The 26,334-nt window shown below is 44.3% G+C and overlaps 2 protein-coding genes and 1 non-coding gene across 37 annotated transcripts in view; all 3 read left to right on the top strand.

Moving 5' to 3' along the window:
- The window catches only part of UBAP2L (ubiquitin associated protein 2 like), a 44,852-nt gene extending 27,394 nt beyond the window's left edge, over window positions 1–17,458 (top strand). For 9 of the 34 annotated variants that reach the window (XM_054691593.1, XM_037500373.2, XM_037500364.2 and 6 more), the window contains 14 exons: window positions 27–199; window positions 1,525–1,714; window positions 2,402–2,456; window positions 2,895–3,069; window positions 3,399–3,471; window positions 5,701–5,896; window positions 5,987–6,075; window positions 6,654–6,707; window positions 7,899–7,980; window positions 8,706–8,923; window positions 9,360–9,465; window positions 14,170–14,237; window positions 15,162–15,359; window positions 16,670–17,301. In XM_054691593.1, the coding sequence (XP_054547568.1) occupies window positions 27–199; window positions 1,525–1,714; window positions 2,402–2,456; window positions 2,895–3,069; window positions 3,399–3,471; window positions 5,701–5,896; window positions 5,987–6,075; window positions 6,654–6,707; window positions 7,899–7,980; window positions 8,706–8,923; window positions 9,360–9,465; window positions 14,170–14,237; window positions 15,162–15,359; window positions 16,670–16,765 (1,773 nt within the window). In that variant the 3' untranslated portion in view covers window positions 16,766–17,301. The other 25 variants (XM_054691605.1, XM_054691598.1, XM_054691600.1 and 22 more) reach the window with 7 other exon arrangements.
- LOC119237357 (small nucleolar RNA SNORA58) lies at window positions 7,687–7,822 on the top strand. Its single transcript, XR_005123294.1, has one exon. It is a non-coding gene; the product is annotated as a small nucleolar RNA SNORA58 (small nucleolar RNA).
- A 46-nt stretch (window positions 17,459–17,504) lies between the features above and the next one.
- Window positions 17,505–21,466, top strand: HAX1 (HCLS1 associated protein X-1). Of its 2 annotated transcripts, none has more exons than XM_037500393.2 (7): window positions 17,505–18,388; window positions 19,218–19,477; window positions 19,628–19,806; window positions 20,243–20,294; window positions 20,422–20,528; window positions 20,658–20,748; window positions 20,897–21,466. In XM_037500393.2, the coding sequence occupies exons 1-7, from the start codon at window positions 18,378–18,380 to the stop codon at window positions 20,980–20,982; spliced, it is 786 nt and encodes a 261-aa protein (XP_037356290.1). In that variant the 5' UTR covers window positions 17,505–18,377; the 3' UTR covers window positions 20,983–21,466. The 2 variants fall into 2 exon arrangements, with proteins under 2 accessions (XP_037356290.1, XP_037356288.1); XM_037500391.2 differs by lacking the exon at window positions 17,505–18,388 and adding an exon at window positions 18,511–18,676.
- Window positions 21,467–26,334: the final 4,868 nt, after the last annotated feature.

The following is a 26,334-nucleotide window of genomic DNA, read 5'->3' as shown; positions in this document are numbered from 1 at the left end:
ATAAACCATTGTTTTCTTTACAATAGATTCCTGCTCTGGCTGTGGAGATGCCTGGCTCAGCAGATATCTCAGGGCTAAACCTGCAGTTTGGGGCATTGCAGTTTGGGTCAGAGCCTGTCCTTTCTGATTATGAGTCCACCCCCACCACGAGCGCCTCTTCAAGCCAGGCTCCAAGTAGCCTCTATACCAGCACGGCCAGGTAGAGGAAACATCTGTCATAAGACTTCTTTAATTAGGCCTTAACCACTTTTTCTCTTGCTGATTCTTGGAACTCTGGAGAGGCCAAACCTCTAAGTAAGGGAAAAGTAACCATTTACAGCATTTTGTTGAGTCCTTTAAAACATTGTTACTAGGATTATGTATAAATATGAACCAAATAGAAATAATACCCCTTGAGTACTTCTAGGATATCCAAGCACAGTTTTTGGTGATGTATTCCACACCCCTAATGTACCTTGGAGTCTGCTGCAGCTAAAAGTTGATTTTGACACTCTTTTTAGCCCTTTAGTATAGAGCTTATGCCTATGAAGATTATAAGTTTGAACCCATAGGAAGGGAAGTAGCATTAATAAATTACACAAATTAACAGGATCCTTTCCAGTGGAAGCTTTTCCTCCTCCTCTAGATTTATCAGGAAGGCCGTTTTTTTTTTTTTTTTTAAGATTTATTTATTTATGCATACAAGAGCTGGGGCACAGGCCAGAGATGCAGGGGGTGAGAGGATCCACCAGAGACAGAGCAGGGAACAGAACAGGCAGATTGACTGAAATACACTTCTGAGGGTAGCAGTGGGTGAGACAGGAGAGGTCTGCTGCGCCATATGGGTTTCTCCCTGGCTGGCCGGGGATCGAACTTGTGCTGCGGAGGCTGTGGATTGCTTCATAGTGTGGTGCTTAACCCTTTGCGCCACCAGGGAGGCCCAGGAAGGCCGTTTTAAATAGTATAAAATCCTGGAGGAATTTCAGGGATTAGACTTTTTCTTAATCCTTAGAATTTAAAAATACAGATGGCTGATCTTTGCCTAGCTTTATTGAATTATAATTACCACTAATGCATGTGAGTATTTAAAAGTCCCTCTCAGAAGAGTTCTTCCAGTAAGTAATTTTAAATCTAGTAGGGTTTTGAGAGTTCTTGGAACATTTCTTAAAAGAATTGTAAGCAAAAAGTGACTCTTCCCTTGCTTAGGGTTTATATTATGATGTATTAAAGGAGCCAAAGTAGTACATCCTTTGTATTGACCTTTAGCCTCTTTTTTTCTTACACAGCAGAATGTAGGGGAACTTTTTTTTTTCTTACTTTATAAGTTTTTAAGCTCCATTTTAAATTCATGACCCTGTTTCTAGGGGATATGGAAATTGTTTCTGTTGTCTGGAAAAACTTCGCAGCTTTTTTTAACTTGTTACTGGAAAACTTCTTTCTGGTTGTAATCAGCTTACTCTAGTTGTAGCTATCCATGATTGCATTAGTATCAGTGGCTCTGCTCTGTTTTGTTTCTCTGAGATTTTCCTTCTCCATTCCCTACAGTGAATCTTCATCCACAATTTCATCTAACCAGAGTCAGGAATCCGGTTATCAGAGTGGCCCAATTCAGTCGACAACCTATACCTCCCAAAATAATGCTCAGGGCCCTCTATATGAACAGAGATCCACACAGACTCGGCGGTACCCCAGCTCCATCTCTTCATCACCCCAAAAGGACCTGACTCAGGCAAAGGTAGTAGCTTCATGAGGTCCTGGGCATTTATTCATTGCCGACGAACCCCTTAAATTAGTGTTTTAGGTCTTGACAAATGGTGCTAGGAAGCCTCAGAAGTGCTAATGAAAAATTGGAAAAATACATTTTTGTGGTTGATGAAATTTTGAAAGTTGTTTTCATCTGTCTGGAAGCTCAGCCGGAAAGCCATTGTCTTTGCATTTAAAGATTGTCTCTAGTAGAATCAGTCTCAAGTACCCGTCATCTCTTCTTGGAAAATCTGATTGCTTAGACTTCTGCCTGCATATCAGTAGACCTCACCTTGCTATGCCTTGACTTGGTGAGGGGAACAGCATATGCCAAAGGTGATGTGGAGTGACTGTCAGATGGAGCCAACACAATGTTTTGGCTGAACTGTCTTACTGCCACATACTACCTCAAATATCACTGGATTTGGACTTGGGCCTTTTCTATATCTGTTTTGGGTTTGGGGCTTCTTCAGTTTGGGTGTTGCCTTTGGTTGTGCAAGTGGCATATAGCTAGTTTTTATTTTTAATTTTTGTTTTTTGGTTATTTGAATAATCTGTATTATGTTAAGTTAACCCTTTGGTTAACTGCAGTCTCTCAGAAAGTTTGTTGACTGAAATTAAGCTCAGATAGTACTAACATGGCATGTTCACTTGAGTTTTCTTACTCCTTGTGTACCAGAATGGCTTCAGTTCTGTGCAGGCCACGCAGTTACAGACCACACAATCTGTTGAAGGTGAGTATTCAGGCTTTTTCCTCTCATTTGTTCTCTCACCTTTGAGCATTTTTGCATTTCTTAGATTGTAGTGAAAAGAGCCCTGGTTCAATGATCAAAACTTCTGGTTATAGTCTTGACTTGGTTCTACTTAGCTTTAAAATGGAGAATCTGAAATTCATGATAGTTTTAGATTAAACAGCAAAGTAGAACTATCATGAATTTCAGATTCTCCATTTTAAAGCTATGACAATCCCCTTAGTTCCCTTAACTGGACAAATGAGATCAGTGCTGTGAATGTTTGGAATGTGAAAAAAATGATTCTACCCAAACACAAATGCTTCATTATTAAATTACACACATCCTAGTTTTGGGGGCAGCCTAAGACTTGTCTCCTCTTCTGCTTTTTGTAAACACTGCCTTTCCTCTAATGGGGTGAATTCCTTTCTTTATTTCCAGGTGCTACAGGCTCTGCAGTGAAATCTGACTCACCTTCCACTTCTAGCATCCCCCCTCTCAGTGAAACGGTATCTGCAGCTTCCTTACTGACGACAACCAATCAGCACTCATCCTCTTTGGGTGGCTTGAGCCACAATGAGGAGATTCCAAATACTACCACCACACAACATAGCAGGTGATTTGTGGTGGGGGTGGAGCTTGGGGTCATTAAGTAGCAATAGCAGCTTTCTGGTTCTGTCTTACTCTCTTTGCCTGAAGAGACAGCATTAACTAAGTGAATGACCTCAAAGAGAGGGGAGACAGAGTAGGTTTATTTGCCTTTTTCAACATTCATTCTTGGTTTAGCTACTCCCTGTTTCCCCCTTCCCACCCATGTTGTTGTGCTTTCCGTATGATCGCCTTGATTCCATTGCCTTATCTCCTTGCTTGTGTTCTTTACTGAAGCTTTAGGTCTGGTAACTATAGCATTGAGTGACTGAGGGCAACCTCTTTTTTTCCTGACAGCACGTTATCTACTCAGCAGAATACCCTTTCATCATCAACATCTTCTGGGCGCACGTCGACATCCACTCTTCTGGTAAGTTGATGCTGTAAAAGAGAAAGTACAGTTTTATTTCTCTTACAACTACACAGCCATAAGGTTCTCCCATGAGGGGTTTCTTAAAAATTATTTAAGAAATGATAATTGGGGCCTCTCTGGTGTACTAGGGGTTAAGTCTCAGCACTGTCACCAGTGGCCCACTCAGATGGCCTGAGTTCGATCTCCAGCCAGGGAGCTAACCCACATGGTGCAACAGACCTCTCCTGTCTTACCTGCTGCTCGCCTCAGCAGTGTATTTCAGTAGATGCACCTGTTCTACTCCCCACACTATTTCTGGTGAATCCTTTCACATACAAACTAGCGGCCCCCCCACCCCCACCCCCGTACCTCTGGCCTACACTGCAGTACTTATATGCCATAAATAAAATACATCTTTAAAAGAAATGAAAAATTGGTGTGAGGTTGCAAGAAATGAGTAAAAGGGTATTGGAAAGCCGAGAAAGGTGTAAGAATCCAGAAATATAGATTTGTGGGCCATTTCTCAAATTCTTGCTAGTAACTTTCCTGAATCTTTATGTGGTCCTTTTATTTTTGTCTCCTGCTGAAGATGGTTTTAATTGTATGCTATGGTAAATTCCATAAGAACAAAATCTTTCTAGCTGGTATAAACATTCTTATTCCTTGGTCTGGGGTATGCTGAATATGAATCTTTAAAATATTCAGTGCAAGTGCCAGTATCCTTATGAAAGTAGAGATAAGATGAGAACTTTTGGTCAATGAATTTTATTGTTGTGAAATTATAACAACTTATTTGTGGAATTAGCTGGGTTTGTGAGAAAGACAACTTAAACAGGATCCATTCTGGATAAATGCATTTAGTTTGCCAGAAGCCTAGGAGAAAATAATGCGGACTAAGTTTTTATTTGGAGTCTATCTTTCCTTAAATATACCCCATGAATTAAAAAAAATTTTTTTGAAAAATTTATTTATTATGCATACAAGAACTGGGGTGTAGGCCAGAAGTGCGGGCGGGAGTGGTGAGAGGATTCACCAGAGACAGAGTGAGTGGGGAGCAGAACAGACAGATCTGCTGAAATACACTTTTGAGGGAGGCAATGGGCGAGACAGGAGAAGTCTGCTGTGCCATGTGGGCCAACTCCCTGGTGGGGGATCAAACTCATGTAGTGGCTGATGATAGCTCAATTGTACTGAGACCCCAACTTTTTTTTTAAAGATTATTTATTTATTTATACATACATACATACATACATACATACATACATACATACAAGCACTGGGTACAGTCAGAATCCCGGGAGGGTGAGAGAATTCACCAGAGCCAGAGCAGGGAGCAGAGCAGGCAGAGGGACGGAAGTACACTGCTGAGGGGAGCAGCGGGCGGCAGGAGAGGTCTGCGCGCCATGTGGGACTCTCCTCCGGTGGCCAGGGAGCAGCCGGGGATCTTACTGGCGCTGCAGAGGCTGCAGGCAGCTTTGCAACCCAGCGCTCAACCGCTGCGCCACAGGGGAGGCCCAAGACCCCTACTTCTGCACCACTGGGAAGGCCCTGAATTGTGGTTTTGGTTTTTTTGTGGGGGTGGGGGGGGTGCTGAGCTGGTAAAGAAGAATGTAGGTAGAAAGACCTATTTTTCAAATCTAAATGAGCTCTTTCTTTACTGGCCAATAAGTGTTGGTTTTGAGGGAATTTGTCCCCATGTGTTCTCTTTATGAACAAAGTAATGATGTATGTGGGTCTTATTACCATCCTTGCCAGATTACTTACTGTTGGAAATGTGTAGTTGGAGAACACTTAGTAATTTAGCAGATGGCACCTTGGTACCCTGTCTTTTTTCTTTCTTTTTTTTTTTTTTTAAGATTGATTTATTTATACAAGAACCATGGTACAGGCCAGATGTGCGGGAGGGTGAGAAGATTCACCAGAGACAGAGCGAGGCACAGAACAGGCAGACTGACTGAAATACACTGCTGAGGGGAGCAGTGGGTGAGACAGGAGAGGTCTGATGCTCTATGTGGGTTGCTCCGCTGCTGGCAGGGATCAAATCAGCACTGCAGAGGCTGCGGACAGCTTCACAGCGCTGCACTCAACCGCTTGCACTACCAGGGAGGCCCCTTGGTACCCTGACTTGCCTTTGTAATTAGGGGGTTGACTTGATGATATGAACAACCAATGGGATTGTGTATCTTTTCTGCTCTGGTAAGCTAATCACTATTTCCTCACGTTTTCTACTGCTCCCCCTAATTGAAGCACACAAGCGTGGAGAGTGAGGCGAATCTCCATTCTTCCTCCAGCACTTTCTCAACCACATCCAGCACAGTCTCTGCACCTCCCCCAGTGGTCAGTGTCTCCTCCAGTCTGAATAGTGGCAGTAACCTGGGCCTCAGCCTAGGCAGTAACTCCACTGTCACAGCCTCTACTCGAAGCTCAGTTGCTACGACTTCAGGTAACCTTGACTAGAAAGTTGATGGCATTCTTTTGGGATGAAGGAAAGAAATAATTGTGTGACTGGACAAAAATGTAATTTTTCTTTTAGGAAAAGCTCCTCCCAACCTCCCTCCTGGGGTCCCGCCATTGTTGCCTAATCCATATATTATGGCTCCAGGGCTGTTACATGCCTACCCGGTAAGTGATACATAAAGTGAAAGTGGTGTGGCTACTCTTTATACTCCTTTCTTCAGGTGGAAGACTGTAGTTAAAATACAGAGTAAGTGGACAGAAAATACCCACTAGCGCTTTACACTTTTTTTTTTAAGCAACACTACTTTAGTACCCAGACATTAGAGAAAGTAAGAGTACAATGTGACTTTGTGAAGGAGACAAATTTCAAGCTTGTTTGAAGCCTGTAAGAGACAAAGATAGATGGACTAGACAGGAAAGCAGGCTGTTCTCATATATGACCTTTGTCTACCCTACTGCTCCCCAGAAGGGCAGGCTGGTTGAGTTGAATCAGTAGTACTTGAAGGTAAGCTTCAAGACCTTTCATGAATCATTTAATCCCTTTGTACTTCACTTCTTTCTCTTTAGAAAAAACTGAAGGAAATAATCTACATTCCGTTTTTTTTTTTTGTTTGTTTGTTTGTTTTTTTAAGAGCAAGGATGGATGAATGTTCTGTTGCTTTATCTTGTGTGTTAGCTTCTTGGTTTGTTACTATCATCATGAGTAGACCCCATTAATACTGTCACATGTTTGTCTCTTTCAGCCGCAAGTATATGGTTATGATGACTTACAGATGCTTCAGACAAGATTTCCATTGGTGAGTATGTGATGTAGAGCTTTGGAAAAGCACAATCTTAAAATTAGTGTTCAAATGTTCAGTTGACAAGTAACAGGCTTAGCTCTTCACCAACCCATACCTCCATATACATACTTTGCTTTTAGATATATTAGAATATGGGGCATGGCTGGACCTCCCTGGTGGCGCAAGGGGTTAAATGCAACACTATGAAGCTGTCCACAGCCTCTGCAGCATGAGTTCGATCCCCCAGCCAGCCAGCCAGGGAGCTACCCACATGGTGCAGCAGACCTCTCCTGACTGAACCGCTGCTACCCTCAGCAGTGTATTTCAGGAGATCTGCCTGTTTTGCTCCCCACTCTATCTCTGATGAATCCTCTCACCACCACCACCGCCTGCCCCCGGCACCTCGGGCCTGTATCCCCAGTTCTTGTATGCATAAATAAATAAATCTTTTTTTTTTTAAGAGATTGTTTTCCTCAACTCATAGCTCATAGACAGCATATTCCTGAAGGTTTTTTTTTTGTTTTTGTTTTTAAAGATTTATTTATTTATTTATTTATTTATGCAAGCACTGGGTAGAGTCAGAAGGTGGAGAATTCAGTCAGGAGGGTGAGAGAATTCACCAGAGCCAGAGTGGGGAGCAGAACAGGCAAACTGATGAAGTACACTGCTGAGGGGAGCAGTGGGCATGGCAGGAGAGATCTGTGCACTATTTGGGACCCTCACTGGCGGCCCAGGATTGAACCGGCGCTGCAGAGGCTGCGGGCAGCCTCGCTGCCCAGCGCTCAACTGCTGCGCCACCAGGAGGCCCAAAAACCAATTTTAACCTAATCTGTAGCTCAGTAGATTACTCTGAAGCTCATGCAATGCTTTGCTATATGTCTAAAACACTTTGAATTCCAGAAAGAAAGACCTATAGTAATAATAGTCTTTTAGGAATAAGATACAGTGGGTTGAGGATACTGTTGCCTCTGATGGGCTTGATGTGTTTCCCAGTGGGCATACCCGTAGACCTTGTCTGACTGTACTCATGGCCAGACAGGGGGGACAGTGTATGCAAGAGTAATTTGGAGTTCATGCATGCTCTACCCTGCTTAATTAGTGGCTGGATATATTGCAGTACTCCAACACTCTTCTTCTTACCCTTTGGAGTTATTCTTGATGGGGAATGAGTGGCATCAAGTCTCTGTTCTTTCATTTCTCTTCTAGGATTACTACAGCATCCCATTTCCCACACCTACCACTCCGCTGACTGGGAGGGATGGTAGCCTGGCCAGCAACCCCTATTCTGGTAGGACTGAGAATGGGGCTAAATAAAGGGTCAGTCTGAATAAAGGACTGACCTGAATTGTTTTGGGATTGGTGGTAGAAACATGATTAGTGGCATTGTTGGACTGTTTTCAGTCAGATCTTTGGCAGAAGTATGGAATGGTTGTGATGAAGCAGGGTTGGTAGATTGGGAATCTGCTAATGAGGTGGTCTTTTACTGTTCTCTTTCTGCTGTCTCCCCGTGATTATAGGTGATATCTTGGTTTTCTCAGCCATCCTCCAACTTTTTCCAAGAAGTACGGTGGTTGAACTGGCCTTTTTCTCTGCTCATCTCCACTCCTCTATCCTATTCATAGTGGCAGTCTCATTGCCACATGAGGCCACAGGCCCCATGTTTTTGGTTGCCTTACCTGTTGTTGACCTAACACTGTTTTTCAAATCCAGCATGGAGTGTTCTGCATTGTGGGGAGGGGAGAGGGAAGATGAAAGAACATGAGTGGGCAGAGAAATCACACGGTAACTTTGTTCTGTGCCACTTCTTTGCACGGTCATTCAGCATCAGTCCTGGACTGACACTGTGCTAAAGAGTGTGCTGAGCAGTGATAGATGGAGCCACAGAGATATGTAACACAAAAATTTAACAGTTTTTGAATGGAATCTTCTTCTTTGAATGGAAACCAGAAGAGGTAATTCTACTTCGGTGTGGAACGTGAAAGAGACAGGTACATTTAGCTTCTCCTGTCACAGGTGACCTCACAAAGTTTGGCCGTGGGGATGCCTCCTCCCCAGCCCCGGCCACAACCTTGGCCCAGCCCCAACAGAACCAGACGCAGACTCACCACACCACGCAGCAGACATTCCTGAACCCGGCGCTGCCTCCTGGCTACAGTTACACCAGCCTGCCATACTACACAGGGGTTCCGGGCCTCCCTAGCACCTTCCAGTATGGGCCTGCTGTGTTCCCTGTGAGTACCTTGGTCTTTCCTTAGGATGAAAATCCTAGCCCTGAACTCTTGTTAATTGCTTTCGAGGCTCTGTCTTTAATAGTGGATGAGGAAGAACAGCTTCCACTTACAGTTTAGAGGGTGTGGGCCTGAAATTGGTAGTATTAGATAGAAATTACATGTTTTGAGAATGAACTAAAGGGAAAATGTGATACCATAGAGCTTTATTTCTCTCACACTGTCATTCCCACTACCACCGCCCTTTACCCTTCCTCCAAACTACCATTTCTTGACCTCACTGGTAAATTTTAGGAACTTATGTAGGGAACCCATTTCACTAAGCACACAGTGGTCAGAGGACATAGCCATCTGAATGCCTGGTCCCCAGAGTAGGAAGGATGGGGCAAATGGTACTTTCCTGCCATTTTGCTGCAGTTCTGACTTTTTTGCTCTTCAGGTGGCTCCTACCTCTTCCAAGCAGCATGGTGTGAATGTCAGTGTGAATGCATCGGCTACCCCTTTCCAACAGCCGAGTGGATATGGGTCTCATGGATACAACACTGGTAAGCTTGCCTTGACACTGGTTATCAGTGGTTTCTGTGGGATGTTATTAAATGAATTTCAGGGAGGAAGACTTGGTACTTGAGAAAATGGAGTTGGTGAGGGTGTGTTGCTGCTTCATGTATGATTGTTAGTTGACTGACTTGGATATATGTCTGAGCAGCACCAACAAAAATTTTATATCAGAATACTTATCCACTGATGGGAGTACCCACTGACACAGGTTGGCTGTTAGAATATGTTTACTGGCTTAACTTTGGGTGGAAAGAAAGTCCCCTGAGATTTTGCTAAGCTATCTGCAGAGGCAAATGTTAATAATGTGTGGCACTAATAGTACAGAGGGCATCTGTTTATACACTAGAAAGGTTAAGTAGGTTCTTAGCATACTATAGTAGGTTTGACTTAAACTCTTTGTAGTACTACTTTTCTCATATGGCCCTTTTTAATCCCTAAATAGAAGACTTAAGGAGAAAAAGGGGCAGACAACAGAATGAAAGTTGGGCTGAGAGAGTGGGACCTTTATTTGTATGACTGATCTTTTAGCAATATCCGTTTGCACATCTGATGGCAGGGAGGGAAATGTAAGAATTCTCTACCCTCATGCCTGCCACCTACCCTCCACTTTTGGAAGATGGAGTGGAGGATGAAGATGGAAGGACGTATGAAGGAGTATTTGAAGGAAGCAATTCCATCTGCTTTTTTTCAGTGACTTGTAGATGAAGAAGAGAGGTTATTGGGATTACTGGGGTTGGGGTTAAGGGTTGTCCTTCAACTCAGCTCAGTTATAGTTTCATGGTGATTTTAGATGGAGCTGCATCTGTGTTCTTCACCCTTATGTGGGCTCCAGGTGGGTAAATTGCTCAGGGTTTTCAATAATTGGGGAACTGAGCTTAGCACAGAGGGCAGTAGGTTTGGAAACTAATAGTCAGGTGGAGCTTAGCACTGTGTTGTATGACTTCAGTGGGATAAGACTTAAGTTAAAGAAATCCTAAGATGCCCCATTGAGATTTAATAACTAGACTCCTGTGGCTACCCCTCTCTGAGCAAGGTTCACCCTGCTGCTGTGGGGAGGATTATACACTTTCTGAAATGAAGTCAACCCATTTTGAGAAAATTAGACTTAATCTTAGCTGACTAGGTTCAAGAACTTCAAGAGGTAGGTGACTGATAATGTAAGAGAATGGCATACCTGATTCTGGAAATCCTAGCTGCTTATCTCCCTTAAGATTTCAGAAACTTGCTGTAGCAACCCTTTGAGAACCCCCAGTTCCCAACCCCACAGAGGGCTCTTATCACCTCATTCCTCATCAACCTCTAAATTCATTTATTTTTATGTATTTGATTCCTTTTAGGAAGAAAATATCCACCCCCTTACAAGCATTTCTGGACGGCAGAGAGCTAATTTGGCCCAAGGCTGGGGGCTGTGTTTTGTGTGTGTGTATAAATTTGCACTGAAGTCTTGTTTCAGAAACCAGACCACTGAGGAGAGCCTGCTGAGCTGAGGCCATGCCCTGCGTGGCCTGGGGAAATGAGTTGGTGGATACCTTCTGGGCTTTTGAACTTGCCCTCTTCCCAGTTCCCTCTCCCCCATGTGTCTGACCCTGTCTTACCCATTTCGAGTTCAAGCGGTGCAGCACCTCCGAAGCATCAATGCACACACCTGCTGTTGCTTTTGATTTCTGGAAGGCATGTAGTTTCAACTTGTAACAAAAATATTTGTAGTCTTCAATAAACTGTGGTATTTCTTTAGCTAACTCTGGCGTTCTTTCCGTGCATGTCTTTCTGGATACTAGGAGCCAATCTTGTGCTAAGGGTGGAGGGTGGTCTTTTCAATCAAACCCCCAGCATAGCCAAAGAACTTTTTTTAACTTCTTGGTATGGTAATTTTATTAAAGTGGGGAGGGAAAACAGCCTCAGTTTCCAGCCTGTTGATTAGTTGGTAAAGAAAGCTATTTCAGAAAATCCGTGATTGGCCATGCTTATTATAGCTCTTTACTCTTCCATTTAGCTCTTCCCTTGCCTCTGACATAAAGCAGAGGATAAAAGACCAAAAAAGTGTATAGCGTGTCATGTCATGTTGAAAGGCCAAAGAGACGGTGTTCAGAGCTTTTGTTAGGGAAGTATCTTCACAGGTTTAGTCCCCACATCTGGTTCCCCATAGCTAAGTGGCTAATTGGGATCTGATAAAGTCTTTAGTGAATAGCTAGTTGATGAGCCAGCCTGAGGAAACTGCTATCCTGGAACATTGTCCTTAATCCTTCCGTGACTTTTCAGGAATTGTGCATTATTAGCCGTTTTGGACTTGTGGGTGTAGCTAAGGATGTGTGGGAGAGGTTTGGTTAGATGGTTCCTTGACTGGAAATTCTTAATCCCCACTCAGTACAACTAGTACACTGGCAGCCATTTTTCTACAAAGTTTACTTGCACAGTGAGAACCTGGACTTTGGTCAGTTGGAAACTCCAGGTATTCCACTTTCCTTGTATTTGATCACAGCCCTCTGGAGTAATTTTGTCCTGTTAGTATGATGAGCCTTCCCAGGGGGCTGCCATGCTGAGAGAGATTGGTTCTTGTTTTTCCACCCTATGCTCCATGTTGAATCAGTGTGTGATCATCACTCCTTGAAAGCTGGGTATAGGTAGGGGTTTGACAGTTGGAAGGGAAGCAAAAAGAGGAGCTTTATAGTAACTGGTGTAGGGTAGGTAGGGAAACCTATACACATTATTTTCTAAGGTTGGTAGTGTTTACACTGAGGCTATTACAGCTACTACATGTATTCTCTTTCAATCCTGCATTTCAGTCAATATGCAGCCAATATGCAAGTTAATGCCTCTGGATTCCAAGCTGGCTTTTAGTTAGCCCAGCCTCTGGAAAGAATGAGACCAAGTAGGGGGCGCATTGGAACTAAATTCCCCCCTACCACCCAGCTTGAGAATCCAGTTAGCAATTTCTCCCATCCTGTGAGGGATGGTGACTAAGGAGATATCAGGAAGCTGTTTGAGCCTTTGCAGTCAATATCAATCATTGTTTCTTGATCACCCTCCAAAAATTTACATTATCATGTCTGTTCCATTTCACATTACTCTTAAACCTTCCAGACAAACCTCAGCCTAGCCTTTTTCATAAGTGAACTCCCTGTTTTTTGGGGGTTTTTTTTTTGTTGTTTTTTTACGTTAAGCCTAGTAGCATCCATTTGCCAGGTGGACACCTGGGGTTTGAAAAGAGAAGGGTTTGAAATACCTGGTTAATTCCTGTAATTTCCCTTCTTTTGCTTCAGTACCTGTAACATGGAGAGCGGTGATACTTTTGGGAAAATGTTTTCTCATCCTCAGTTTCTGTAGTTCTGTACTTTTTCCTTGTTGGTGTTTGCTCCTCCCTGGACTATCTAGACTTGTGATATGGGAAGGATTTCTAGGTTAAGATGCCACTTCTGTTGGGAAGATTCTAAAGTAGCTCTCCAAGTTGAGCTTAACTTTTGAAGGCTGCCTTTGTCCTCGGCTTTGGGAGTATTTGGGTTCTGGAGTTTGAAAGGGGATTACTGTTGAATTGTGGGTACATGGAAAATTCTTCATTTGTGATTTGTTCATTTTAGTGTTTCTAAAAAACTTCCATCAGTGTGTTCCTAACAGGAGAGAAGAAGAATCCGCCCATATAGGCTGAAATGCAAAGTTCTTTGAAGTTTGATTTTATCTTCATGAAAGCTAATACATCTTTTAAAAGCATACTTGAAATTCCTAACTAAATTTTAGTCACTTCTCAAATCCTTGCACAAAATTTCTCTAGTATGATGCTGGATCAGTTTACCTAATGGCTTTTTCCTTTCTCCTTGACCCACTACCACTTATTCCAGAAGGTAGAGTGTTTCAGCTCAAGGAGTACAAATAAAATGAGAGATTGTATTCCTCTTGTTTCTTTAAAGTTGTAGTAGGGAGTTTTTCAATAGGAACACGCAAGTTTTTGGCGTGGGGATTAGATATTTTGATGGAGAAGCTGAAGTTGACATCTGGTTGAATGACAGCATTCTACCTTTACCTATTTTTGTGTTCTACTGATTAGATAGATAGATAGAGATAGATGGATAGAGTATATATTAGATATGTAATGTATATTATACATAGCTCTTCATAATTATGTATAATACATAAAATAAATAACCAAGACGCTCCAAGACTCTGGAGAAGCTGGACTGAGTGGGCTGAGAGTGAGAATGGAAGTGTGCTTCCATTCTCGTACTTAACCTTATGCTGTGGAGGCATGGATTTTGCATCCAAATGTTTCTCTTCGTGAACAGAAAGAACCAGACTACCCATCTTCAGACGCAAGACTGAGTGGAGTTTGGGTGAATTAATTTGAAATGAACATTAAAAAATTAATATTCTTGTTGGGTTTTGGTGTAGAAGTGTTTTGAAAACTATGTTAGTGATGTTTGGCTCCATCCCTTATCCCCTGCAGCTTCCTCCCCCCTCCAAAAAAAAAATGTCATTTTCTCACACATAACTCACACATAACTCTTGAAAGGACAAGAGAACCCTAGGGAGCCTTTGCGTCATGAGCTCTTATCCCTCAGGACTGACCTAAAGCTGGAAAAACGAGCCAAAATTCCCTTGCAGTGCTAGAGCTAGAAAGGCTGCACACATCATCCCCACCTAGGGATACGGGCCAGGCAGCTAGCTGAGCTAATCCTCCTGTCTGTTTCCTCCTCCCCCAGGTGTATCAGTCACCTCCAGTAACACGGGCGTGCCAGATATCTCGGGTTCTGTGTACTCCAAAACCCAGGTAGGTTCCTGGTTCTGGATAGAAGTGGAAAAAGAGATGGACATAGAGGAGGTGTAGTTGTAATGACAGGAATTCAGTGAACAAGAATAATCCTGAGAGGTCAGGAATCCATCCTACTAGAAAATGAATGGTCTCCAGGCTTCATTGCTTGAGCAATTTAAATTTAACCCTCTGAGGAAAAAATAAGAAATGTTTTAGAAAGGTGAGGTATGGCAAATTGTTGCCTTGTGTCATAACTTTATGCAGCTGTCCTGGCCCTTCCCCATTCTCAGCGTTTTCATAACTTTCCAAGAAAGTGAGTATAGAACCAGGAGAAACTAGTTCATTCCATTCTTTTTTAACTATACCTATAACAAAGACTAGGAAAGGAAACCAGTAACTGAAGTGAGGCATTTGCATTATCTACAGATTTTGTGTTGTGTTGCTTCTCTCTCTCACCACCATTAGATATTAAAAGTTATGATGTAAGGTATTAGTAGTTCTGGTGGAGGCTTCAACACTCAAGGCTTCAACACTCAAAATACCTCAGTGTGTGTGCATTTCTTTTGAAATATCTGAAGAGTTCTAATTTCTACCCAGCAACAGGGGTGGGAGAGTCGAGTAGTCAGCAGATTTCACTTTGTACATGTATGATAAGTAGATTTTACAAAGTGCTTTCTCATGCATCCTCTCACTTGGTGCTTACAACTGAGAGATCAGTAGCATTCCTCTTGTGTATGAGAAAACAGGCTGAGAGATTGAACAGTTTTCCCATGATCACACAGCAGTTAAAAGACAGAGCTGAGACTAAGACCTGAACATCTGACTTCAGTTGCAGTGTTCTGCAACACTGTGCCTTTTCGTGGGTGGGGAGCTTGGGCTCAGAAATTCCAGTGATTAGTTTGCTGATGTCTTTTACTCTTTCTCCTCCATCCTACTGCTTAGCAGTCCTTTGAGAAACAAGGTTTTCATTCCGGTACTCCTGCTGCCTCCTTCAACTTGCCTTCAGCCCTAGGAAGTGGGGGGCCCATCAATCCGGCCACAGCTGCTGCCTACCCACCTGCCCCCTTTATGCACATTCTGACCCCTCATCAGCAGCCGCACTCCCAGATCCTTCACCATCACCTGCAGCAGGATGGCCAGGTAATAGCCTTCCCCTTCTCTTCTTTCCCTTCCTTTTGCTTTCTATACCTTAAAACTGCCTCCCCTTTCATTTTCTTATCCTTCCTCACTACCACCTTCACCCAGTCTTCCCCAGCGCCAGTCATGGGCACACAGCACATACACCAGCGCACATAACACAAGTGGATGGCAAAGGAGATGTCAGAAAAGGGGCCAGATTGAAACCTTTTTCACCCAATTCCTTTGATGCCTTTCTCCTCCACCTCCTATAGCACAGTTGTCCTTAATCCCACCAGACCTGGGTCACACCACCCCTCTTGCCTCTCCCAGCCTCCCCCCCTTCCCTGACATTATAGCGTTCCCTTCTAATGGTGGAATTCTATTGTCAAAGTTTGTCCCTTTATTTTCCATATATCCTGGTTCTGCCTCAGCTACCATATTTGCAGATGATTCTCTGTTGCCAGCGCCAGCAGGAGGAGCAGGTAATGAAACTGAATAATGTTATGCTTGAACCCACTCCCTTTCAGTTCCCATTTCTCCATCACAGCCTCAGGGAAATTGAAGAGAAAATACTGCACAGTCACAATCGGGATACACAAACACAAATGCCTTACTGAGCTCTCTGGCCTCCCATTCCTCTCTTATCCTCCCCTCCTCAATACCCTCTTTTTCTTTCTACCTTTCTCCAACTCTGGAAAACATTTGGTTACTGGAATGGAAAGGATTTTTGCAGCAGTGTCTGGGGCCTCAGTCTGTCTCTCCTACTTTGCCTGAAAATAGACAAGTCTCTGAAGGCTCCCAGATGTGATGTGTGGTAGATAGAGGTGGGGATCCAAGTGACCTCTCCAAATCATAGGTGGCCAGGGAACCTAGAGTAAAGACTTGGTCTCTAAGGCAGCTTTCCAGTTGTGGCATTCACAGGGGGCAATGAAGGTGAAGTCACCTTGTGATCAGTCCTCTCCCAGAAGCCGTGATTCTTCAGCATGGCCTTTTCTCAGAGCAGGGACGGGGGTGGAGGTGGGAGTGGGGGGAAGAGGGTGGAATTGAAAATGAGTAGAGCTGATTCACTATCTTGTCTTTAAAGGTATGTTACCCTCTTCCTCCTTCCCCTATTTAAAAGTTGAAAGTGCTTGCTTAATTGTCAGAGGGGCTCTATCTAGCCCTATATAAGCCAAATTTTCAGTGGTTGAGTAGTAAGCTTCAGAGTAGTTTCCAAGCAAGGGGAATTTGGAGAGCAGGACAATTTCCACATCTCCACCTGAAGATGTCACAAATTTGTCCCACTAACTAGACACCTTTTTCCTCCCCATCATCCTCCCATTCCCCTGCAGACGGGCAGCGGGCAACGTAGCCAGACCAGCTCCATCCCGCAGAAGCCCCAGACCAACAAGTCTGCGTACAACAGCTACAGTTGGGGGGCCAACTGAGACCCTGGCCCTCTTCTCCTGGTCCCATCTTCTGAGAGGGCTTCTCAGCCTGGCAACTATGGAAACAGCATCAAAGAGAGAAAGGAATGTGGGGGGGGGTTCCGCTGCCCCCCACCCCCAGCGGCCCACCCTATGCCTCAGCTTCATGTCTGTCCCATTCCCATACCATCCCCACTCTGTTGTATGTATTATAGGATTTGTATTTTCTCTTTTTTTTTTTCTTCCTTTCCTCTCCTCCTCCCTCCTTGCATACAAGATTATGAAACTGCTGTGGGCCCTGCCCTTTCTTCTCCTGTTCACCCTGGTGGTGTATGGGGAGGTGGGAGGGGGGACCCCTAAATATATATCAGCCCAACAGCCCTAAGTCTCCTCCTTTATTATTAGGAAACAAAACAACAACAAAAAATGGCGTCATGAATATGAACAGCATTGTCAGATGAATTAGTTGAAGTGTTTTTTTTTTTTTTTTGTACTGTGTCCTCAAATTTAATGGATTAATGTGTCTTGTATATATAAAAAGAAAACCTCTACATTCAGCCTCTGCCCATTCTTGCTCCGTCTAGGATATCCTCAATCTCGTCGGTGACCAGCTTGGTGAATAAGTATTACTGTACCAACTGGGCCTCCCCTAGCAGGCCCCGAAGGCAGTGGAATAAAATGAAATCTTCGCCCTATAAGAACTCCTGACCTTAATGTGGTAGTAGCTTGCCCTTGAGCGGATTCCCTTCCCTAAGAATTTCACAGCCTGGTGTTTGGAAAGAACCATCACAGATCGTCATTTCCTCCAGAAACTGCCACATCTGCAGCCGATATCCGGCAGGGAAGGGAGTGGGATAGTGGATGGGTATTGATAGTGGAAAGGGAGAAAACTTAAGGAACTGAAAGAAATGGCTTTGTAGACTCCAGATGTAGTTTAGATGTAAATGAACTGGGAAAAGTGACTACAATGTGCATTGTGGATTGGTAAAATCTAAGCTTAGGGCCCGTTTCTCCCAGGAGTAGGCTATAGTATTTGCATAGTGAATGCTTTCAATCCACATAGCTAGATCCAATCCCTTGAATAGGTATCTAAATCAAGGCGGGGTGTGGGAAGTCGGAGGGGATACTGGAAATACAAGCTTTAAGAGTCAATGATGAGAAAGCCGCAGTACTTTGTAGCCCCAAAGTTTTTCTTCCTCCCTAAGACGTCATTAGATATCCCTTGCTGTCTTATAAAGCCTCCCGGTTACGTAAGAAGAATTAAAGGAATTTGACCAACTCCTTGGTAGCTGGAGAGAGGGAGTTAAAAAGTCCGTGCGTCCTGTGTCTTTACTCAGTTCTGGGGTGTTCACTATTAGATGTGGCTTGATGTTTGAGTATTTGATACTAATCCTAGAGGGTCCATCCCTCTCACAGAAGCCAACTTGGGTCAATTGAAGCTAACGAGGGGGTTTCAACTGCAAGCAAGACCCGTACGAGAGTGCCGTGGGCAGGCGATGAGGGAGCGCCGGGACACTTCGTAAATGTGGGTGGGCTGCCCTCTGGCGGCCTTGTCCGCTACTATCCAGTCAAGCCCTCGAAACGTTTTTGGACCGGGCTGGTTGGCGGGAAGGAAGAAGATGGTCGCTGGAAAATGGTAATTCGGTACGCCCAAACCCCTCACAGCAAACAGGTGTAAAGAGCTTTTCAAAATCGGGAGGACCGTCTGGCCCGCCCCCTCGACGTCCTGTTTACGGCCGTTTTGCGACAGTGTCGAGACCGCAGGCTTGCTTTCCGGCAGCGAGGTCTGACGCAGGCTCAGCCCGACAGCGTAGCGCAGGCTGCCCCCAGCTGTGAATGAGCCTCGGGTGGGGGTCAGAGGTTCCAGTCCCATACGGGTATGAGCCTCTTTGACCTTTTCCGGGGCTTTTTCGGCTTTTCTGGACCTCGGAGGTGAGAATGGGTCCGGGTTGGGCCAGCGTGGGATCTTCTGAGGAGACCTTAACCCCTAACATCCTATATATTCTGGAAAAACACCCTATTCCCCGCTCCAACTCCCGTGGAGAGGACAGAAGTCACTATATTGAACATTCACCCCGCCACAGTAACCAGGGTGGTCGTTAAGAGGAGAAACAGCAGTTTAAGCCTTTCTCCAATCTTGGGTGATGCAACAGGGGCCTGGGTGGGGAAGACAATGGGGCTCGGGAGAAGAGGACAATGTGCGAGCTAGCAAGATCTTGGGAGAGAGGGGAGGGACCCGGAGACACAAGAAAAGCCGCGGGTGGTTGAGGGGAGCCTTGAGGTGAGACTGATAAAATCTGAAAACAGCGAAAACCCCCAAAGAACTGTGAGTTGTTTTGATTTGATGACCAGTCTCGTAATCCTCACGTCAGCTTCCCAGACCCCTTACTCTTGTCTCATTTTAGTCTCCCTGAGTTGATTTTATGGTTTAAATGTGCTGAAATTTTGGTGGCCAATCTGCCTCCACCTCTAGACACAGAGATCCCTTTTTTGGAGGGATGACTCGGGATGAAGATGAGGATGATGAGGAAGAGGAAGAAGGAGCTACCTGGGGCCCTGGAAGCCCAAGGTTTGAGGGTTCTCAGCCCCCCGAGGAATTTGACTTCAGCTTCAGCTTCGGCCCAGGAGGAGGGATGCGTTTCCATGATAACTTCGGCTTTGATGACCTAGTCCGGGATTTCAGTAACATCTTCAGCGAGATGGGGGCCTGGACTTTGCCTTCCCGCCCTTCTGGTGTGTGACTACCCTTGACAGAGAATTTATAATTTCTAGTGGGTTGGTAGATGAAATAAGGAACCTGCAGAGAGTTGTTGGGGAAGTGGGGAATGTGAGAAATTGATCCACCTGCAGAATTCACTTGTCACTTTTCTGCACAACTTCCAGATTCTGAAACAGAGACAGCTTATGAGAGACAGCAGGAGGGACAGACACTTCGCGACTCAATGCTTAAATATCCAGATAGTCACCAGCCCAGGATCTTTAGGGGGGTCTTGGAGAGTGATTCAAGAACTGAATCCCCAAAACCAGCACCAAACTGGGGCTCCCAGAGACCTTTTCAAAGGGTGAGTGCTTGCCTCATTTGGGCCCAAAGTGTGAGCCTGTGGGAGGCAACTATACAGTGCACTGACTGGAATCCTTGTTAGACTGGAACAGACTTGTGTTAGAAGCCTAGGATCTCCATTTGTTTATGTTTTCTGTATTAACTTGTATGTTCTGTAGGGTGAAACGGAAGTTCTGTTATTTAAAAAAAGGAAAAAGATCATTGATTGATTGATCGATATGCTTCTTAGATAAAGAAGAATTATTTGGGACAATAAAAAATTACCAGTTCAGGAAGGCTTTTGGTAGAAACCAGGAAGGAGGGGGAGGACGCTATTTTGAATGGGATTTCTCTCTTGGGAAAAGGAAGTTATAGAACGTAGCAATAGTTTGGGTTCTGTGACCCCTTAAGTTTCAGATTGAAAGGTATCACTTCACCTACTGTGGCTTCTTCTGCAGTTGGATGATATATGGCCCATGAACCCCCATTCTAGACCCAGAGAGGACAATGGTGAGTCTGAAGGGAGAGAACATTTAACAGCTGTTTTCCTCAAGTTCCCTCTGTTCTTCCCTCCCTGGTGGAGTTTCTTCTTGTCGCACCTTGTCCCTTTTCTTTTTTCCTCTCTCTGCCTTTCCAGATCTTGATACCCAGGTTTCCCAGGAGGGCCTTGGCCCAGTTCTGCAGCCCCAACCCAAATCGTATTTCAAGAGTGTCTCTGTGACAAAGATCACTAAGCCAGATGGGGTGAGTTGGGAGAAAGGGGTAAAGGGAACTGTGGCCAGAGGATGCTCTGGAAAAAGGGATCTAGGAAAGAAACCAGTGAATTTGCCTTTAGTGATGCTAGGCATATAATGGTGTCCACTGTCTTTGTAGACAGTGGAGGAGCGCCGGACTGTAGTGGACAGTGCAGGCAGGACACAGACCACAGTGACCCGTCAAGATGCGGATGGCAATCCTAGAAATGGTAAGTAAAGAGTATAAATTAAAGGGGTCCATCTCTTAACTCTTTGGGGAAGAGAAACCCTTACTTTTTATTCTTTAATATAATACCTCTTTTTTCTCTTTGCCCAATCATTTTTATTTAACCTGACTATGTATATCATTTTTCTTAGATCCAGAATCACCAACACCTCCAACCATGGACGATGCTTTTTCCATCCTGGACTTATTCCTAGGGCGTTGGTTCCGGTCCCAGTAGCCTTGTTAACCCTCAGAGGCCTTCAGGTTTTTTCCACCCCCATCCCTTGCTCTCCATCAGTAATCTTACCCTCTCCTACCACCTCAAGACCTTGGGTGTGTGGAAGAGCGAATGGGGGAGTATGTCAGTATGTCACTCGCCTGAACTGACCAATAAAACCTCTATTTATGATAGTTCCTCGGTCTTGGTTTTATCAAGACTGTCCTATTTTCTGAAACCATCCAGGACTTCCTAGTCTGTGCTCACAGTCTTCTCATTTCTTAGTTTATGCTCCACTTTGAAAGCCTGATTTGATAAGTAGGCGTCATGTGCTAGTAGAAAATGATTTTCTACTGGCAATAACTAGAGATAATTCCAGGGAAAACTTTAGAAGAGGATGCATCAGATTCTTCCCCCTTGCCCCCCAAGAAAAGTATAAATGTAAGTGTAGAGGATTGCTGCTTCTCTAGGAGTAGAAGCACGGTGTTGGATAGTTCATGAAATAATTTGAAGTACATGAGCAAATATTTTTTCCTTTACTATGTTTTTGTATATGGTAGAGAAAATATAACACAAACTTTTTTTTAAAGATTTATTTATTTATGCATACATGAACTGGGATACAGGCCAGAGGTTGCCCTCTGAGTGGGGCAGATAAGACCAGCTGATCCCTTGGTCATGTGCCCATTGCCACACCCCCTTTACTGTAATGTAGTCTTCTTAGTCTAGAGTAATGTAATATAGATTCCATCTCCATGGATCTAGTACTCTGTAAATCACTGGAGAGTAAGACTAGCTGAGACCCTAAGGGCAGGAAAGGCAATCCTATACTCAGGATAGGTGTCAATCTCAGTCAAAGGTGATAAAATCTAGTGTCCCCAATCACACCTAAATGGCGCTCATTCTCCTCAAGTGATAGCAACATAGCAGGGGCTTAGTGTTTGTTGGGCATTAGCAGCAGCAGAAGATTGTTCAGCTGTGGTGTGGAGAAGCACATGCTGTTGACCCATGCATAGCCTCTATCACTATTGTCATTTACTCCATTCAGCGTATCCATTGTTCAGAACAAGGTTGGCTGATGACAGACTGGCTGAATCATTCTGTCTACTTGGTTGGTCACTGCCTCCTCTGTGATGGATGCTTTGTGGTGGGTTTTAGCATCATATTTATACTAACTACTACTATTGGGAGATTACACCCATAGGTCCATCCACATCACATCCTCAGACTTTCTTGATCCTATCTTTTTCCACTCCTACTTTCAAATCTCTGACTAATCAACCAAGCCACCCCTGACACACCTTCTCTCTCCACACAAAGTATATGACCAAATGTACTGTCCAAATCTCTGTCCACTGAGAAGACTTCCCTTCACTTTGTCTGTTGCAACAGCAATTTTTGGCTTTCAGCTATACACCATTCCAATTAATCTATGAACAAAGATTAGGCTTTTTCCATCGCTGATTCACCACCAAAGTATTCTCTGCCATAGAATGAATGTGTGTGCCCCTCAAAATTCATAAATTGAAACCTAGTCCCCAGTATCATGGTATTTGGAGTGGGACTTTTGAGTCCCATTCAGATGAATTCCCTTATAAAAGTGGTCCCAGAAAGCTCCCTTGCCTCTTCTGTCATATGAAGACACAGTGAGGCAACTGTCTTTGAACCATGAAGTAGGCCCTTACCAGACACTGAATCTGCCAGCACCTTGAACTTGGACTTCCCAGCTTACAAAGCTGTGAGAACCAAATTCTAGTTGTTTATAAACCACCCAGTCTATGGTATTTTGTCATAGCAGCTTGAATGGACTAAGAGAATCCCCATGAGGGTCATAGATGTCAACTGAAGGAGAGATGCCAGTGCATGGTAAATATTACGGAAGTCTGGGTCATTTGCTTTCAGCTTACTTATAACTCTGACCCTTCTCTTACCTGATCCTAAAGATGCCACTTCCATTTTACAATGCAGCTCCCTGTTCTTGGACACACCCTTCCTAATGGCAGTTCTGGGCACTTGGTCACTTGATGTCCTATAGTCAGATGCATGATCTCTATGGAGCCCATAAGAACCCAAAAGGTGCTTTTCAAATGGTATGTATTCCTCTACTACAGATGGCATGGCTTTACTCCAGAGCCCTAGGAGTCTACCTTATTATCCTCCTATTAGAATTTGCCAGATCAGCATCTTTTTCTATCAGTGATACTCTAGGCTCATAGAGTCTGCTAGGTTATATGGCCGCAAAGGCTTTTTTTGCTTTTGGTCTCACTCAGAGTTGACAGCCTTTATGTCAGCTGATCAGAGTTGTAGTCTGAAGTGTGAAATCTAAGAAGAGTGGTATTACACTCCTTTGTTAGTAGTGGAAGAAGTAAGATGCAATTGATAATTGATCCTTTACTTAGAGAAGTTTTCCTAGCGTGTCCCAGATGTGTCCCAGACCACTTGATTGCTAAAAGCTTCACCAATGTGGCAGTTTCTTAACTCTCTGAAGCACTTTTTCTCTGCTCTGAAAGCTTGTAGCTTTCCAGGGGCCACTTGCAGCTTTCCAGGGGCCACTTGCCTCTTCTTGCTTCTCTGATCATGATGTGACCAATATAGTGTTCTTCAGAATGTCCAGATAATCAAGGTCCCTTCAGATTATATTATGAAATAGGGCCAGAAAGGTAACACAGTCCTGGAGCAAGGCCACCAGAGTTTATTGTTATTCTTTTTATTTGTTTATTTATTTTTAATTTATACAAGAACTGGGGTATAGGCCAGAGGCGTGGGAGAATGAGAAGGTTCACCAGAGACACAGTGGGGACCAGAACAGTCAGATAGACTGAAAATAATACAGGCAAGGCAGGAGAGGTCTGCTGCATCATGTGGGTGTCTCCCTGGCCTGCTAGGAATCGACCCTATGCTGCAGAGGCTGTGGTCAGCTTCACAGTGCTAGACTCAACCCATTGCACCACCAGGGAGGGCCCTATATTGTTATTCTTCCCAGGTGGATGCTTACTGCTTCTGATCCTCCTTTCTGGTCTGACTGGGATAGAAAATAACATAATTACCAAATGAGTGGTTACATACCACCATCCAGAGGTTATATTAAATTGCTCTACAAATTTATCATATAAAACACAGAAACTGCAATTGGGATTATTATTTGGTTAAGAGCATGATAGACAACTGTCAGTTGCCATAACGTCTCTAGTTTTTGTAGGAGCCAAACTGGTGGTATGGCAGGGGTCACCTCTCCAGTTTTTCTTTAAATCTTTGAGGATGGTGCTAACTGCTTCCATTTTCCCTTGGATATGGTACTGTTTTTTTGTTTTTCGTTTTAAACATTTATTTATTTGTTTATTTATTTATTTATTTATTTATTTATTTATTTTTATTTATTTATTTATTTATACAAGCACTGGGTACAGTCAGAAGCACGGGAGGATGGGAGAATTCACCAGAGCCAGATCAGGGAGCAGAACAGGCAGAAGGACCAAAGTACACTGCTGAGGGGAGCAGTGGGTGGCAGGAGAGGTCTGCGCACCATGTGGGACCCTCGCTCGGCAGCCGGGGATAGAACCGGCGCTGCGGAGGCTGCGGGCAGCTTTGCAAGGCAGCGCTCAACCACTGCGCCACCAGGGAGGCCCGGATATGGTACTGTTTTTTATTTACTGTATTGGTGTGGGCCAGTTTCAGGCTTCTGGTTGGCTTTCATGACTTACTCCATAGATCACGACACCAATGTGAATATTCTACAACTTCAAAGATGCCCATTTAAATTATATGTTGGGGGGCCTCCCCGGTGGCGCAGCAGTTGAGCACTGGGTTGCGAAGCTGCCCGCAGCCTCTGCAGCACCAGTTTGATCCCCAGCTGCTCCCTGGCCATAGGAGGAGGGTCCCACATGGCGTGCAGACCTCTCCTGCCGCCCGCTACTCCCCTCAGCAGTGTACTTCGGTTCTTCTGCCTGCTCTGCTCTCTGCTCTGACTCTGGTGAATTCTCTCACCCTCCCGCGATTCTGACTGTGCCCAGTGCTTGTATAAATAAATAAATGTTTAAAAAAAGATGAATAAATTATATGTTGGGGTATTGCTGTAGTCACCAATGGGAGAATCCAGTCTCAGTGAATACATTATGAACCAGACCTAGGCCAGTATTCCAATTATTAACTTGATCTCATCTCTTCCTACTCTAAGCAGAAGCCATTGGTTTGTCAGCTATCAATGTTAATTCAGATTCTTTGTCCAAAAAGTCCTCAAAAGATGTTTTTCATTAACAGTCATAATGTGAATGACCACTTTTGACAATTTCAGTTTTCTTAGCATAGGCCATCATTCACTCCAAATGACCTAGAGCCAGTCTAGAAGTGTATGCAACCCATATCCCAGGAAGCTTGCCCGAACGTTAAATCTTGTATCACAGGAGAGTGCTCCTATATCAATAAATGCATCCATATCTAACCTCATGTTCCATTTCCCTTTATCTGGCACTCTCAGAATCTAGTTCCATGTATAATGCCACCACATTCTGCATGTGCATTAGCCAGAGCCCAGAGCTCCTTCAGTGTGTATCTCTGTCTTTTCTTAGCAGGCCAGATACCCTCTTTGGGACTGCTAGAATTTGTTTCTTGTTATCAGTCCTGTTTCCAGGAAAGTAATAAGAGAATAGATCCTTTAGGGGTTTAGTAGTAGGATGGTCACAGAGCAGGTTTCTATGATTCTAGCCGACCTGGGACCTAGGTAAAGGAGGAGTCCTGGAGCCCTTGGTGGCTTTCTCAGGCTTTTATTGAGCTTTACCTGTAGTGCAGCAACCAGGTACATGGCAGGCAGGTTGGAGGGGGGGGCACCAGGAGGCCATCCAGGCCCCATGCAGGTCTTCACTTTTGGCTTCTCTGGGGATTTCTCTTCCCTTCTCTCTCCTGCCACTGCTTCTCTTGGTGACTATCTCAATACTCCTTCCATGGCCCACAGAAGTAAACAAGTCAGCTTGCAACAATGTAACAACTACAGGTGCCCCATCAGGCAGGGCCATCCTATTGGTGGGAGGGCAGAAAAGCTTGAACACCATTTACCTTACAGGGGTAAGTTCAGTCTTGTAAGGCACCTGCCTCCTTTGAAATCTTTGCAGAGTCTTTATGCAAGCCAGGCCTGGGCCAATTCTGCAGGCTGAGAGGGTCTAGAGAAATCTGGGGTTTCAAGATTCTCAGTGGGATCTATCCAGATACCCCTATCCCAAATGTGAGGATCCCACCCTATTTTCCCTTTGAACTTTCACCTTTGTATAGGAGACCTACTGGGACTGAGAACTCAGGCTTCTCTAAAGCTCTGTTACTCACTGTAGGGTAAATGGTTTTCAGGCTTTTCTGCCTCCCTCCATTAGGATGGGCCTGCCTGAT

This window comes from Talpa occidentalis, unplaced genomic scaffold (genome assembly GCF_014898055.3).
Source record: "Talpa occidentalis isolate TD23 unplaced genomic scaffold, MPIMG_talOcc4v2.1 talOcc4.9, whole genome shotgun sequence".
NCBI classification, from domain to species: Eukaryota; Metazoa; Chordata; class Mammalia; order Eulipotyphla; family Talpidae; genus Talpa; species Talpa occidentalis.
This window is presented reverse-complemented; position numbering and strand designations above follow the sequence as displayed.

Excerpts from the sequence above, each read along its gene's own strand:
- HAX1 (XM_037500391.2), top strand. The coding sequence starts at position 18,624 with ATGAGCCTCTTTGACCTTTTCCGGGGCTTTTTCGGCTTTTCTGGACCT. Across the intron at positions 18,677-19,217 it reads GGCTTTTCTGGACCTCGGAG|ACACAGAGATCCCTTTTTTG; the intron begins GTGAGAATGGGT and ends CTCCACCTCTAG. Across the intron at positions 19,807-20,242 it reads CCCAGAGACCTTTTCAAAGG|TTGGATGATATATGGCCCAT; the intron begins GTGAGTGCTTGC and ends CTTCTTCTGCAG.